Source organism: Nyctereutes procyonoides, unplaced genomic scaffold, assembly GCF_905146905.1.
Source record: "Nyctereutes procyonoides isolate TBG_1078 unplaced genomic scaffold, NYPRO_anot_genome, whole genome shotgun sequence".
Taxonomy (NCBI): domain Eukaryota; kingdom Metazoa; phylum Chordata; class Mammalia; order Carnivora; family Canidae; genus Nyctereutes; species Nyctereutes procyonoides.
The window spans coordinates 26,518,843-26,535,979 of record NW_026575037.1 but is presented as its reverse complement, the minus strand read 5'-3'; the positions used below and the strand labels follow the sequence as shown (position 1 = coordinate 26,535,979).

The 17,137-nt window shown below is 39.1% G+C and overlaps 1 protein-coding gene across 2 annotated transcripts in view; it reads left to right on the top strand.

Moving 5' to 3' along the window:
- KDM5B (lysine demethylase 5B) overlaps positions 1-17,137 on the top strand; it is an 80,727-nt gene that overhangs the window by 33,641 nt on the left and 29,949 nt on the right. For both annotated transcript variants that reach the window (XM_055319013.1, XM_055319012.1), the window contains exons 5-12: positions 4,931-5,065; positions 6,348-6,444; positions 8,279-8,388; positions 11,011-11,169; positions 12,252-12,371; positions 13,909-14,067; positions 15,460-15,641; positions 16,911-17,073. In XM_055319013.1, coding sequence (XP_055174988.1) covers positions 4,931-5,065; positions 6,348-6,444; positions 8,279-8,388; positions 11,011-11,169; positions 12,252-12,371; positions 13,909-14,067; positions 15,460-15,641; positions 16,911-17,073 — 1,125 coding nt within the window. The remainder of the gene's footprint in view (positions 1-4,930; positions 5,066-6,347; positions 6,445-8,278; positions 8,389-11,010; positions 11,170-12,251; positions 12,372-13,908; positions 14,068-15,459; positions 15,642-16,910; positions 17,074-17,137) is intronic.

The following is a 17,137-nucleotide window of genomic DNA, read 5'->3' as shown; positions in this document are numbered from 1 at the left end:
TGGTTGAAAAGCATATAGGCACTTACTCAATTGTAGTCTGAAATGAATAGGTATTTAAAGATGCCTTTAAAAAAAGATGCCTTTTACAAACATTACATTTACAAGACAGATAAATATTTATTGAGGGACCCACTCTGTACTAAGTATGTTCTAGGCACTGAAAGGTATTCATTGCAGAAAGCTTACAAACAAAGCGTGATGAAAGTAAAATCACTCGTAATCCTCTCAACCTGTTTTTTCTTTCAAGGCTGTTTTTATGCATATATACACACACTGGAATTGTATTCTTCATTTACAATATTCTATCCTGCCTTTCCCCTGCTTAATATATCATGAGTATTTGCCATGTCCTTGAATATTTTTGAAGTTCTATAGTTGAATGACTCTGGCATTCTGTGTTTATAGCCAGACTTTGATTTCCCCTGTTGTTGAATGTTATATTTATTATACTGTGATGGCCATTTTTTGTACTTAATTTTTAGCCCATTTTTGAAAATCATTCTTAGAGAAAGGATAAATGGAATAGATATATTTTAAAAGAGAGGAACACGTGATGCTGCCACACACATATTAAAATGGCCAAATTCAGAACACTGACAACATAAAGGCTGGCAAGGACATTAGAAGTTTTCATTCATTGCTGGCAGGAATGCAAAATGACACAGCTACTCTGAAGACACTTGGCCATTTCTTAGAAAACTAAACATACTGTGTTACCGTACAGTTCAGTAGTCATGTTCCTTAGTATTTACCGAAAGGAGTTGAAAACTTATGTCCACTCAAAACCTGCACAAGGATGTTTTTAGCCACTTTATTACTCTTAATTGCCAAGACATGAGTGCAGCCAAGCTGTCCTTCATGAGGTAAATGGATAAATGAAATGTGGCATATCCAGACAGTGAAATATTATTCAGCATTAAAAAGAAAAGAGATCGGGGATCCCTGGGTGGCGCAGCAGTTTAGCGCCTGCCTTTGGATCTGCCCAGGGCGCGATCCTGGAGACCCGGGATCGAATCCCACGTCGGGCTCCCGGTGCATGGAGCCTGCTTCTCCCTCTGCCTGTGTCTCTGCCCCCCTCCTCTGTGACTATCATAAATAAATTTAAAAAAAAATTAAAAAGAAAAGAGATATTAAAAGAGAGAGAGAGAGAGATTTCAAGTCATGATAAGACAAGGAGAGGAGTCTTAATGCATATCACTAAGTGAAAGAACTAACATGAGAAGGCTACATCTACTTTATGGTCCCAAACATTTAATATTTAAGAAAAGGCAAAACTATAGAAACAGTAAAAAGATCAGCAGGGGTTTGGGGACAGGAGGGCAGGTGGGGGAAAATATGCAGAGCACAGACAATTGTTAGAGCAGTGAAAATATCCTCCATTGCATTATACATGTCTAAATCTACAGGATGTTCAGCACAACAGGTGACTCCTAATGTCACCTATGAACTTCAGCTAATAGTGATGTGTCAGCGCAGGTTTATCAGCTATAACGAATGAGCCACTACTCTGGTGAAGGATGCTGACAATGGGGGAGGCTGTGCACGGGGGGTGGGGGGGGCAGCCAGGATGTATATAGTGTAAATCTCCACCTTCATTTTAACCTAAAACTTCTCTAAAAATAAAGCCTTAATATTAAGGGAAAAAAATGATGCCCAACAAAGGAATTGTTGCTAAAGGATGACCCAAAGCCTAGAGTAAGTTTTGGGAAGCTTAAAGAAAGTTGAGTGGAGAGGCAGTGGTGCTGTGGGACAGAGGCTCCAGTCCTGTAGTCCCGTGTTTTCTTTTGCTTCTTTCTTTCTTTTTTTCTTTCTTTTAAGGTTTATTTATTATTTTACAGAAAGGGAAGTGGGGCAGAGAAGAGGGAGGGAAAAAACTCTGCACTGAGCATGGAACCAATGTGGGGGCTTGATCTCTCAACCCCGAGAGATCTGAGCCAAAACCAAGAGTCAGATGCTCAACCGACTGTGCCATTCAGGTGGCCCTCTTGTATTCCCATGTTTTCTAAATACCTCAGTGGATTGCTCTGTCTCTGTAGGATGATGTCCTCATGCTGTGGTTATTAGTCACCTCTCAATCTCAGGTTCTCAAAGGTTAAATTAGTCTACATGTACTAGCATTAGATACAAGGCAAACACCTCAGTTTTGTGTCCAGCATTGTGGTTTGAAACAACATTGTTTCAAACTCTTCATTGTTGGTGAGACTGCAAGCTGGTACAGCCACTCTAGAAGACATTGTGGAGGGTCCTTAAGTTAAAAATTAAAAAATTAAAATAAAATAAAAAAAAGAAGTTAAAAATAGAGCTACACTATGACCCAGCAATTGGGCTGTTGGGTATTTACCCCAAAGATACAGATGTAGTGAAATGAAGGGACACCTGCACCACCCCAGTGTTTATAGCATCAGTGTCCACAGTAGCCAAACTGTGGGAGGATCCTCGATGTCTTTCAATAGATGAATGGATAAAGATGTGGTCTATATACATGATGGAATATTACTCAGCCATCAGAGAGCATGACTACTCACCATTTACATTGATGTGGTTAGAACTGGAGGGTATTATGCCGAGTGAAATAAGTCCATTGGAGAAAGATGATCATCATACAGTCTCACTCATATGGGGAATATAAGAATTAGTGAAAAGGGATTATAAGGGAAAAAGGGGGAAACTGAGTGGGGAAAAATTAGGAAGAGAAATCACAAGAGACTCCTAACTCTGGGAAACAAACAAAGGGTTGCAGAAGGGAGGTGGGTGGGGGGATGGGGTGGCTGGGTGACAGGCACTGAGGAGGGCCCATGATGGGATGAGCACTGGGTGTTATACTATATGTTGGCAAATTGAATTTAAATTTTTAAAAAGAGAAGCTCTTCATATATCTTCTGAAAGTTTCTGAGCTTGATTTTACCTTTGATCTCTAAAGTCCTTCTAGAATGAAGCAGACCATAGTTAATGGAAGTAAGAGATAGGGACCACATAATCTCTGAATTTCCTTAAAAAAAAAAAAACAAAAAAAAAATATTTTAGAGACTGCTCATGTGGGCATGAGTGGGGAAGGGGCAGAGTCTCATGACCCTGAGATTGAGCTGAAATCAAATCGGATACTTAACTGACTGAGCCACTCAGGTGCCCCTAATCTCTGAATATCTGACCATCCACTTGATAAAATTTATTGATTCAATTCAGTTTCTACCTACATACTTTTAGGTCTCAAATAGAAAACTTATATAATACATAAAAGAGGTTAATTAAATGACAGGCAGATTTTATTCCCATCTCCATGCTTTCATTAAATATTTTCTAAACGTTCAACTTGAGGACTTTTTTTTTTTAAAGATTTTATTTATTTATTCATGAGAGACACAGTGAGAGAGAGAGAGAAGTGGAGAAGCAGGTTCCATGCAGGAAGCCTGATGTAGGACTCGATCCCGGGACTCCAGGATCACACCCTGGGCCAAAGGCAGACGCTTGACCCCTGAGTCCCCCAGGTGTCCCAACTTGAGGACTTGTTACAGAATGGTGATAATCCACATTAGTTAACATTTCCAGATCAAATTCATGTAAGAGTTTAATTAGAATTAGCAGAATAGGGGATCCCTGGGTGGCGCAGCGGTTTGGCGCCTGCCTTTGGCCCAGGGCGCGAACCTGGAGACCTGGGATCGAGTCCCACATCGGGCTCCCGGTGCATGGAGCCTGCTTCTCCCTCTGCCTGTGTCTCTGCCTCTCTCTCTCTCTCTCTCTCTCTCTCTGTGACTATCCTAAGTAAAATAAAAAATTAAAAAAAAAAAGAATTAGCAGAATATTTAATATATAGGTTGTTGTACCAGTGGTAGGTTTATTTATTTATTTAGAGTATTAAGTAATCTGTATCAGTATTTTTGTGGTATATTTCTTAGATGTTAGAAATGGGTTCTGACAGGTGATTACTCTGCTTTTGTTATTCTTGCCCCCCCCACCCCCAATTTTCTGAATTATTTTTACACATGTTAAGAAGGAGCCAATAGTGAGACTATATGGTAGTAATGGTACCCATAGAGCCAGGAGTTCTAAAAGGATAACTGTGTCTTATTCTAGCATAGATAATATATCCTGAGTGGTTACAATTTGGAACCTGCTTTTAAAAATACTTCCTGTGGTACTCGTGGGTCCTATTATGAAGGAGTGTTAACTTACTTGAAATTCATAGTAGATTTGGTGGTTATATTTTGATGTTACCATGTTTTATTGTGTGGGCATTAAATACTCTTCATCAGCAAGCTTAGAGTCAAACTAAAAAATAAAGCAAGAAGAAACTTCTGATCAGAACCAAAGTTATTGCTGTGGGTTACCTATTAAGCCTTGTCTTGTGAGTTAGACCTTGTAGGAATATGTTGAAGTAAGTGAAAGCACTATTATAAGCGAAACACATCAGTCAAATTACATGTTTTCTCAATTCAGATAATATCTTTGATCACAGAGCATTGCTAGTTATATTTGAAACTGTAGAATTCTAAAATGTAGAAAACCTATTGGATTCCATATTTTTTTCCTCTAAACATTATAAAAAATATTCTCAATATGGAAAGTTACTTTGGGAACTTATAAGGAACCTTTCTAACAGTTTGAGCCTTCAGTTAATTGACAGTTGCAAGCAAGGATAATTGCAGGTGGCCCATTGGGAGTACCTTAAGCCTGCTGTGGCCTGGTGTAACCTGATGTCATCAACAGTTAAATGAATTGAAGCAACACCATTCACCTGCAAAAAAAATTTTAAACTCTAATGTGTGTGTGGGTATATGATTGGTAATTGCAGACTTGTGTTTTATTTAGATTTTAAAAATTGTAGACCTTTTATGTATCAATACATAACTATAAAATATACTACAAAATACATTGAAATTCTTAAGATTAAAAAGGAGAGGAAATTCATTAATAAATTGTGTTTTATTTCTAGTGTCTGCAGAAGCCAAACCTGAACACAGACACAAAGGACAAGGAGTACAAACCTCATGATATTCCCCAGAGGCAGTCTGTGCAGCCCTCAGAAACATGTCCCCCAGCCCGACGAGCAAAACGCATGAGAGCAGAGGTGAGGGCCTCATGAGGTTCATTAGACAGAATTCGTGAGCCCTCGTACCAATGTCTAACTGGATTTCTCTCCTGCGTGTGCTCTTCATAGTTTTGAACCTTGTTAACTGTAGACTCTTGTCTTATTAACTCTTGTTAACTGTTTGTACTCTAGCTTTTACACTTGGGTGGGGGGGGGACTCTGCTGTCAAAGGGATTAGGGATCGAAGGACTCTCTAGGTTTATGCTGCCTGGACAGACAGCTGCTTTATTTGCAGAATTAAGAAGAAGAGGGGTTCATTATGATGATGTTTGGTTTGCCTGTTACCCTCATGAAGTTGGGCAGTGTTTATTGGGTGATTAAGGCTAAGGAATAGAGAACTGAGACAAAATAATTAGGAAGCATGGGGGTTGAGGCATTTAATACATAAGATAAAAGAACAGAAGACCAGGAGGCATGAACTGATGAGAAAGACAGTTTACTTCAAGATTTTTCTGCTCTGAGAGGTTTCCCTTGGGAAAGGAAGAAGAGTATTTTCCCACTTACCTTGTTTCCATACAGAGATAGGAATTTTGGGGTTCTTGCCTAGCTTGATGGACATGTAAGTGTTAGGAATCAGTGATAATGTATGAGAGCATCTTGGAACTGGGAAGCTTCGTGGCGGTAATCAGGTGTCTAAATCAGTCTCTGATTATTAGTAATTATTGGTCAAGATGAAAAAGAAAACAGCTACTGAGCACATCTTGATCTTTCAATGTATAAGAGATGCCCGGGTGCTATGGATGCCTAGGTTTGCCTTGATGAGAGAAACATAGGGTGATGATAGCACCCTGGGAGAAATTTTATCATCAGTGGACATCTGAATACATACGAATGAACACAGGCAAAAACGATCATATATAGTTCTACAAACACCTCACAAAGGTTGTTTTATTGATAAGTATTACCTCTTTAAGAAACGTTGGAAATTGAGACCAGTTTAAGGATAGGGGAATCCTTATAATTTAGTGATGTTAGAAGAGTAGCTTGTAATAACAATTTAATTGGTTCCTGATCCTTTGATTCTTCCCTATTTTTTTGACCTGTCAAAGTGGAGATACTCTTGTAACTTCTAAGATCTTTGTTCTTTCCATAAATAATAGTAATTTTAAGGGTAGATCTCCATGGGGAGAGAGAAGAATGTTTGGAATGTTTATTAATAGAGACAATTTATAAGATTGTAGTCACCTTGAGATTTCAGTTGGATTTTAAAAGATACCTTTTTTGAAAGGAAATATTTATGTATATGACAATTTTTTTAAAGGCCATGAATATTAAAATAGAACCAGAAGAGACCACAGAAGCCAGAACTCATAACCTGAGACGACGAATGGGCTGTCCAACAACCAAATGTGAAAATGGTAAGAAGGTTTATCCATGAGTAGGAAAGAAGTATAAAGTAAATTAGTAAAAATCATTCATTTGTTAATTAAGGAAACATTTATAACAACTATTAAATACTAGTCAGTGGGGTTGAGCCCCGAAATAAAATCTTAATATGTTAATGTCTCTAGACTCAATAGTACCCAGTAAAAGTAAACAGATGATGATATGCATATTAGAAATATGATTGAGTTTCTCAGCTGTCACCAATTACTACTTTGAAATTTGGTTAAATGGCATTCGTTGAAAAGAAGTGATTTCTGAGCGCCATAGGTGCTTTTGTTTTTTTTTGTTTTTTTTTTTCATTTTTTTTTTCATTTTATTTCATAGGTGCTTTTGACAAGATATGTGATAAGTTTATTTCAGGCATGGCAGGTAGACATGGTTTCTAAATCTGAGTTTTAGTTGGTAATTGCTTGGCTGGCCGTTGTTGTCAGTCACTGAGAGATAAGGTCAGGACTATTAAAAAAACTTTTTTTTTTTTTAAAGATTCTATTTATTTATTCATGAGAGACACACACACAGAGAGAGGCAGAGACACAGGCAGAGCAAGAAGCAAGCTCCATGCAGGGAGCCCGATGTGGGAATCGATCCTGGGACTCCAGAATCAGGCTCTGGGCCGAAGGCAGGCGCTCAACCGCTGAGCCACCCAGGGATCCCCTATTAAAAAAAATCTTAGGGATCCCTGGGTGGCGCAGTGGTTTGGCGCCTGCCTTTGGCCCAGGGCGCGATCTTGGAGACCTGGGATCGAATCCCACATCGGGCTTCCGGTGCATGGAGCCTGCTTCTGCCTCTCTCTCTCTCTGTGACTATCATAAATAAATAAAAATTTAAAAAAAAATTAAAAAAAAAAACTTAAATCCTATATAGACAGGCACATAGAAATGAAGACGTTATTAAAATTAGTTTGTCTTAGTGGCTGGTGAGTTTAGTGGAAAGGCAGCACAATGTAGTGAAAAGTAGATGGATTTTTAAAAATATACATCTGAATCTGATTCCTGGCTTAAGCACTAATGGGTTTATGACCATAGGTATTTCTTGACTTCTTTTACTGTCCATTTTCTTATCTTTTTTTTTTTTAAAGATTTTATTTATTTATTCATAGAGACACAGACAGAGAGAGGGGGCAGAGACACAGGCAGAGGGAGAAGCAGGCTCCATGCAGAAAGCCTGATGTGGGACTCGATCCAGGGTCTCCAGGATCACGCCCTGGGCTGCAGGCGGCGCTAAACCGCTGTGCCACCGGGGCTGCCCCATTTTCTTATCTTTGAAATGGATTTGTTGCAAAAGGTTAAATCTATGGAAAGCATTTAGCACAGCACCCACCATAGGATAGATCATTAATTCATAGCCAAAATTCTCAGTCTTTGGAACTGAAAAGTTGGGGGTAGTAAGTGGTCATAGGTTATGGAGGGATAATCTCTAATGTGGAGGAGGTGCAGTTGGTATATTGTTAGTCTCTTACAGTTAATATTAGCAGGAACCTCCTTTCATCAATGTGTGTCTTGTCTCGGTAACATATCATTAAGGAGACTGTATCTTTTAAAAGCCTACAAACCTTAGCAACAACTCCAGAAGTACCCATATCCAGAATTGCCTACATTTAAATGGTGTGAGAGTTTGCATTTTATCATAAAGTAATCAGCACCAGCCCTTGAATGTGGTAATACTGGGTGTTGCTGCTCTTGCATTGAAAAGAACAAGAAGTTGTCTGTGTCCTGTGTGTGGTTTGGGGAGGGAGAGGTGAGAGGTGCGGGAGCAAGGTGAGCAAAGTGTAGTACAGGAAGCACTAACTCGGATTGCCTCTTACAGAAAAAGAAATGAAAGGCATCCTCAAGCAAGAACCCACTGAGAAGAAAGAACACATTATAGAAAGCGAGAAGGAAAAACCCAAGAGCCGATCTAAAAAAACCACCAATGCTGTGAGTTGACATTTTAAAACACTTTTACCCTCATTTTGTCCTTCTATGCCTCACTTAAGACTACTAGCTTCGAGTGTCACAATTTAAAAGACCTTTTCATGTCCATTTATAGTATCAGTTTTTAATTGAGGAAATACACAAATGCATTATGAGGCTAATAGCATATAGGGAGCATCCACAGCCATTTTTCTGGAGTTCATGCAGTTTAGAGATAAATAATGGTGAGCTGGATCATATATGGAATGTTCATAAATCACTAGGTCACCTCCAAATGAGCTGAGAGCTAGATCAAAAATCAAGTTGATGTTTTCCAACTTTACGATAGGGAAGGAAAAGGAAAGGAGTTGGGATAGGAACGGAGGCCTCAGCAAAACTTGGAGGACTAGGCAGCCATTTACTGAAATGGAAACTGAAAAGTAAGGCTTGAGGACATTACAGAACATCTGGTTGCTTTTCTTCTCTGTCCTCTTCTCAGAGCTCAGTGAGTAGCTTGACCACAATGCTTTTTTTTTTTTTTTTTTAAATTTTTATTTATTTATGATAGTCACAGAGAGAGAGAGAGGCAGAGACACAGGTAGAGGGAGAAGCAGGCTCCATGCACTGGGAGCCCGACGTGGGATCTGATCCCGGATCTCCAGGATCACGCCCCAGGCCAAAGGCAGGCACCAAACTGCTGCACCACCCAGGGATCCCGACCACAATGCTTTTTATCTTGGAATTTGGAATTATTCCGATTAGGCGTAGTTCTATTCATAAATATCATTTCCTCCCTCCCCACCAAAGCAAAAAACAAAACAAAACAAAAAAAAAACACAATCAGAAAATGATCAGAAACCAGGTTTTTATTTGCTACAACAAAAAGACTGAAAAAGTAAGATTCCCGGATTAGTTGAGTTCTTAGCTTTCCATTTTATTGGGTAATGGTATTAGTTTGCAAGGTATTAGTCTGCCATAACAAAGTACCACAGACTGTGTGGCTTAACCAACAGAATTTCTTTTCTCAGCCTTCTGGAGGCTGCAGGTCTAAGACCAAGGTGTCTGTAGGGTTGGTTTTTTCGTGAACCCTGTCTCCTTTGCTTATAGGACGTCTTCTCCCTGTCTTCACATGGCTTTCCTCTGTACCTGTCTATGTCCTTATCTCTTCTTTTTTTTTTTTTAATTTTTATTTATTTATGATAGTCACACAGAGAGAGAGAGAGAGAGAGAGAGAGAGAGAGAGAGAGAGAGAGAGGCAGAGACATAGGCAGAGGAAGAAGCAGGCTCCATGCACTGGGAGCCCAATGTGGGATTCGATCCCGGGTCTCCAGGATCGTGCCCTGGGCCAAAGGCAGGCGCTAAACCGGGGCGCCACCCAGGGATCCCCCTTATCTCTTCTTGAATACTAATCATACTGCATTATTTTACCTTAACCTCTTTAAAGACCCTGGTTCCAAATATAGTCACATTCTGAGATAACTGGAAGTTAAGACAGTAAGATATGAATTTGGGGAGACCACAGTTCTGTCCATAATAGGTAATATGTGTGTATGTGTGTATTTATTTATTTATTTGTATTTCTTTTTATTACTATGTATTTGAGGAACTTGTTAACCATGAACCCTTAATTAAAATATAAAGGAATTTATTTATTATTATTTTTTAAATATAAATATATATGGTTAATTAAGCATTTTTCTTTCCCTTTAAATGTGGCAAAGTTGAGTTTTTTTTCCTTATAAATTCTAGTTTTGGTTAAGCTGATAAATTTATTGCCCAACATGTTCTTTTTCTAGATTATCGTTCTCCAAGCTACTAGAAGCTTGATATCTTAGTAACAAATCTTAAAACAGCTGAGGGGCACCTGGACAGCACAGTTGGTTTAGCATCCAACTTTTGATTTTGGTTCAGGTTGTGATCTCATAGGTCGTAGGATGGAGCCCCACTTCTGGCTCTGTACTTAGCCAGAGTCTGCTTGAGATTCTCTCTCCTCTTCCTCTACCCCTCCCATGCATGTGCATTCTCTCTCTCTCTCTCTCTAATGTATGTTTGGTTTTTTTTTAAAGAGAGAGAGGGTCAGTGGGGCATGAGATCTCAGATTATGACCTGAGCCAAAATCAAGAGTTGGATGCTTAACTAAGCCACCCAGGCGCCCCTAAATTTAAAAAAAAAAATCTTTAAAAAAAACCACACAGCTGAAAATGTTTTGAGATTACACTTTAGTGTTGGGAATGCCTTAAGCATTGTAAAGTATCTCTAATAAAAGAAGAAGCATTTTTATTTAAAATACTTCTTCTGGGGGATCCCTGGGTGGCGCAGCGGTTTAGCGCCTGCCTTTGGCCCAGGGTGCGATCCTGGAGACCCGGGATCGAATCCCACGTCGGGCTCCCGGTGCACGGAGCCTGCTTCTCCCTCTGCCTGTGTCTCTGCCTCTCTCTCTCTCTCTCTGACTATCATAAATAAATAAAAATTTAAAAAAATTATTAAAAAAAATAAAATAAAATAAAATACTTCTTCTGGGGGTGACACATTTTCATTTGAAAGATAGAAAAACTAGATTATGCCTCTCTCCGTTGCATCCTTAGAATCTGACAAAATCAAATGTAGCTCATGCTCCTTGGTTTTGTACCTATTTTATTGCTGCAGGTGGATCTTTATGTCTGCCTCTTATGTGGCAGTGGCAACGATGAAGACCGGCTTCTCTTGTGTGATGGGTGTGACGACAGTTACCACACCTTTTGCTTGATCCCACCTCTCCATGATGTTCCCAAGGGAGACTGGAGGTGTCCTAAGTGTTTGGCTCAGGTAAGAACTAATGGCAGAGATAGCATTAGAAAATTTCCTTTGGGGGGGCAGCCTAGGTGGCTCAGCGGTTTAGCCCCACCTTCAGCCCAGGGTGTGATCTTGGAGACCCAGGATTGAGCCCCACAACGGGCTCCCTGCATGGAGACTGCTTCTCCCTCTGCCTGTGTCTCACCTGTCTCTCTGTCTCCCTGCCTCTCTCTCTATCTCTCATGAATAAATAAATAAAATCTTAAAAAAAAATAATAAAAGAAAATTTCCTTCGGGGCACCCCGGGGGCTCAGTGGTTTAGCGCCGCCTTCAGCCCGGGTTGTGATCCTGGAGACCCGGGATCAAGTCCCATGTCGGGCTCCCTGCGTGGAGCCTGCTTCTCCCTCTGCCTGTGTCTCTGCCTTTCTCTCTCTCTCTCTCTCTCTATGTGTGTGTCTCTCATGAATAAATAAATAACAAAATCTTTAAAAAACAAAAAACAAAAAAAATTTCATTTAGGATGTTTTTTGTTTGCTTTTGGGTTTTAGATTTAGCAATTGATAACAGTGAGGCTCATGAAAAAAAGTGGCCTGACTAGGAAGGAGGTCTTGGCAGTGAGTCCCACGAGCTATGCAAGGAGCTAAGAGGCAGAAAAAAAATTTTAACTATTCTTAAAAAAGAAAAAAAAAATTGTGGCGGGGACCCCCAGGTGGCTCAGAGGTTGAGTGTCTGCCTTTGGCCCAGGGTGTGATCCCAGTGTCCTGGGATCGAGTCCCACATTGGGCTCCTTGCGGGGAGCCTGCTTCTCCCTCTGCCTTGTCTCTGCCTCTCTCTCTATGTGTCTCGTGAATAAATAAAATCTTTACCAAAATTTTTTTTTCATTTGAAAAAGCATTGCATGGTCTTTGCAAAAATTCTTAGACTGAATGACTTAAAAATAGTATGATTTCACAATTGATAGACAACAGTTCTTTTGATCTTTATCAATCCAGACTTTTCTGGTAGAATTACTTATGTAGTGTTTGTTTAAAATAATCTGTTTTTAAAAAATACTTAAAAATATTACTATATGTAAGTAAAAATATTCTTTTTACCTTTTTTTTTCTTTTTGGCAGGAATGTAGTAAGCCACAAGAAGCATTTGGCTTTGAACAAGCAGCCAGAGATTATACCCTCCGTACTTTTGGGGAAATGGCGGATGCATTCAAATCTGATTATTTCAACATGCCAGTCCATGTATGTACATACATACTGCTTTGATTTGGGATTTTAATAACTTTTAGAAAAAAGGTATATGAAGACGATTTCCCTTGGTACTTACTTTTGATAATCGTTATCATAAACAGTGAAACCTTTAATTTGTTTAGTGGTATTAAAAGTCCACGTTACATTAAAATGCATTCTGGTTTTTCACTTGATTTCTCTAAAGATGGTCTTTGCCACACAAATCATACAGCAGGAATAACAATGTTAATAAAGGAAATCATCAGGAATCTTTTTAGTTCAACAAATTTAATTTAAAGAAAACTTCACAATTTCTTGAATGATTCCTCTGTGCCAGTCATCATGCTGTGAATTGGGAACCCATTATATATTGTTATGTTCACATAAGTTGGTATCTTAAAACTTTAAGATGACTATATTTTAAATTCTCTTTTACGCTCTTAGAAGAAGCATGAACATTTTTCATTAAGCATTTAACATTCCATCAAGTGAATACACCAGAATTGAATGGTTTTCTGCCATAATACTGGACACTTAAGCTGTTTTCTTTTTTTTCTCCCCAACAAAGTACTATAACTGACCCTTCACACATGTAGGTCTCTTTTTAGTTGGATTGCTTTCTTGGGATGCTTACTGAGGTCAGTATTTATCCACTTTTTCCCCACTTTAATGGCTGTTATCATTTATGGGAACCCATAATGTATGTGTGAACTTGTTTTTCCTGATAGTACTGACGAAAGCTGTTAAGTTATTTAAAATGCTTACTTAATGAGCTTATAAATTCAAGTTATACTTTATTTGACTTTCAGTTATTTTGGCCCCTCTTACATTGTATGATTTCCCCGTATGTTTGCTTAACTAGTCGTGGTGGTGCGTATATGACCTCTCTTTTTCTATCCTTGGTTGGCTTTTTATTTTACTTAGAAGATGAGGACTTTGAGGACATTGAGGCATTTAAGTTCCCTTTCTCTAAACTTGCATCAGATTAATAACAGATCCTAGACACTCAGTCTCGTGGCTCTTTATATGACTACATGCTGCTGCAAAGTAGTTGCTCCTTTTGTTCAATTTTGCACTCTTTTTCATCATGGTTGCCTGCATTACTCTCAGCTAGGTCATTAATGAAAGGATGGACTCAGGTAATGTGTTATAGCACATTTCAAAGGACGAAGTATGATTCAAACACAGCTATTATTACTGTATAATGGTCAACCAAGTTATATTTCTCACCCACAAAAACCTCTAGTTTTTGAATGTCAGAATTTAGCTTTCCTTGACTCCCTTTTAGTATAGTGGTCAGGTTGGTGATTTAGGAGCATATATTCTTAATCAGTACTTAACTCTTTTAGTTATAAAATTGCTTTTAGAAATTGTTTCCCATGTCTGAACTGCCTGGGATCAATTGTGGAACATTATGTTTATAATTTTCCTTAGGGTGCTGTCTTGTGATTTCTGTCATTTAGCTTATCTTTTCAGATTGGTCATGGGTAGTTTGTGAGTGTCTGTGAAAAAATTCAGTTTCTTGTCTTCCTCCTTGTTTTGTTTCCAGATGGTTCCCACAGAACTAGTTGAGAAAGAATTTTGGCGACTGGTAAGCACTATTGAAGAGGATGTCACAGTAGAATATGGAGCTGATATTGCCTCAAAAGAATTTGGCAGTGGCTTCCCTGTCCGAGATGGGAAAATTAAACTTTCACCTGAAGAGGAGGTAGGCTCTAGGTGTGAGGCACTTCTCTTTCAAGCAGAGGCCTGTATTTAAAATAAAGCTAATAGTTCAGGATATCTTTATCTAAAAGGCATAGTACAGGACTTACTGTATTTACTGCCTACTGCATACATATATGTAGTTGGAACTTGAATTATTTATTAAAATTCTATTTGGTTGGCTCGAAATAATTTATGACTACTTTCAGCACATTCTTGATTACCGGATTTTTTTTTTAGGATTTTATTTATTTATCGATGAGAAACACACACAGAGAGAGGCAGAGACACAGGCACAGGGAGAAACAGTGTCCATGCAGGGAGCCCAACATGGGACTTGATACCTGGTCTCCAGGATCAGGCCTTGGGCCGAAGGCAGGCGCTAAACCGCTGAGTGACCTGGGCTGCCCGATTACCAGATTTTAAAAAATCTTTATGTATTGATTTGAGACAGAGACAAGCAAGGGAGAAGGATAAGCAGACTCCTTGCTGAGTGGGGAGCCTGACACGGGGCTTGATCCCAGCACTCCTGAGATCATGACCTGAGCCAAAACCAAGAGTAGGATGTTTAACCGACTAAGCCACCCAGGTGCCCCTGATTACCAGATATTGAATGACTTTGAGAAAAACAGAAAGAGCCCACAGAGGAATTCAGGTCCCAGTTGTTCAACTATATTGTGATGATATGGGGAGATTACTTAACCTCCCTTTGCCTTTAGTCTGTAACTTGGTATTGCCTTCCAATGAAAATTTGAGGGATTGAGGCCAGACCTAAATTTATCTTTGAACTTTAGTGTTTATAAATCTATCATTTGCCACAATAACAAACTTCTAGGAAGTTTTCTATTCCTATCCTAGTAGGAAGTCAGGTTTTTTTAAACCACTTTGAAATCTGACAGATACATAGAAAAGTACATAATCATGTGCACACCTTGATGAATTTTCACAAACTGAATGCACCCATGTAACCAGCACTAGAACAAGAATTAGGACTTTACCAAACCTTACCCCAGAAGTTCCCCCTTTTGTCTTCCCCTCTTTTACTACCTTCTCTGTCGCAGGACTACCACTATCCTGTCTTACAACACCACAGATTAGTTTGCCTGTTTTTGAACTTGGTATAAATGGACTCATACTGTGTATTTTCTCTGTAGCCAACACAAGGGCGTGACCAAATGCAAAAGTATATGCTATATGAATCTATTTATATTAAAGCTCAAAACTGAGCATCTAATCTATGGGCATCTAAGAAGTTAGCATAGTGGTCTCCCCTCCTTTTCTCTGACCCCAACCTTTTTATTTTGAAGACTTTTCAGCCAGCTTTTTGAAGCATTCAGAATCTAAAATGTTAGCATGATATGGCTAAACCTTTATACCTTTTTGGTGTCCTTTTTAGGAATATCTTGATAGTGGCTGGAATTTGAACAATATGCCAGTGATGGAGCAGTCTGTCCTTGCTCACATTACTGCTGATATATGCGGCATGAAACTTCCTTGGTTGTATGTGGGAATGTGCTTTTCTTCATTCTGTTGGCATATTGAAGACCACTGGAGTTACTCCATTAACTACCTGCACTGGTAAGAAGTTCTTCATAACCTACGCATAGGATGTAAGCTGGGCTAGAAACTTTTTAAGTGTGTCTGAAGTGTAACAAACTATTTTTTCCTTAAGTTTTCACTACTCTTGAAATAAGCATCTTAATAAGTTAAGGAAGTGGTTCTGAAAGATTCCTAGGAAATCCGTAAATCCCCTGAAATTGCACACAGTTTTTCAAGTATAACATGTTTTTGGGGAGGGGGATTTATATACAGCTTTTAGTGAAAGAAGCTTTCACTCATGGCAAGATTAAAAAGCACCGAGCATTGCTTTTACTATCTAGAAGTCCCATCACGTGGCAGTGGCAGCCCAGATACCCCTGGGAAAACTGGTGGAGAATAGGACCCACCGTCCTCCAGGTCCTCGGGACTGCCAGCTTCTGTTTTGTGCTGAATTCTGACAGTCATTACCGTAGAAAGGGCTTCTTCAGTGTGCGCGTGTGTGGTGGCAGAGTACAGATAGACTTTTCAATTAAACTTTTTAAACTCTTTAGCCAAAACCATTTCTTCTTTCACATCTGTTTTTACCCCCTCCATTTCCTTTGCTTTTCTAAGTACGGAAGTATTTGAAGATCTGTAACTCACTTAAAAGCCCCTACAAGGAATTTGAGGGATGTACCACAAGAAAGAGCGAGTTGGGAAATATATGTGGAGCATCAGTTCTGTCTCCCTAGGCAATTGCTCCCAGCTGTAAAATGAAGATTATATTTACCATATCTCATAGGGATGTTACAGATTAATTGGTCGACAGTTTAAAGTGCTTTGAAGAATAAGAGCTCTTTAGAAATGCTAATTGCCTTATTAGTGTTTGATTTAACCTCGCTTGTCAGAATGGATGAGGGAAAAGGAAGATGGAGAGTTGCCATCCCTTGTCAGTTGCTATACGAAATTGTGGTAACCACATACCCTGTAGCTAGCGTGATATCTTATATTCTTAGAAATTCTAGATACTTATATTTTCTAAAGAGTCATATAAAAATGGGAGGGAGAAGAGTGACCTCAGATGGAAAGTCTCATATTTAAACTATACTTGAAGGGGGGAAATGCATCACATATGTTTAGATCACATTTCTAATGACACTTACTCAGTTTGAACATTCCTTTGTAGCATAATATTACAAAGCAGGGCCTGAAAAATACAGCTTGTTAACCATTTTGTTGGTGTTAAGAGTTGCAGACTGATTTTTTTCTAATGAAATTTCATGTTTTTGTATTTCTTAAGATTGATTTATTTTTACAATCTGTTTCCAGGGGTGAGCCAAAAACCTGGTATGGAGTCCCAGGGTATGCTGCCGAGCAGCTAGAAAATGTAATGAAGAAACTAGCTCCAGAGCTCTTTGTGTCCCAGCCAGATCTTCTCCATCAGCTTGTGACCATCATGAACCCCAATACCCTGATGACTCATGAAGTGCCTGTATGTTCTGGGTCAATCTTCCTGCACTCAGGCTTAATCCACCACTTCTCTTTCTTGTTACTCA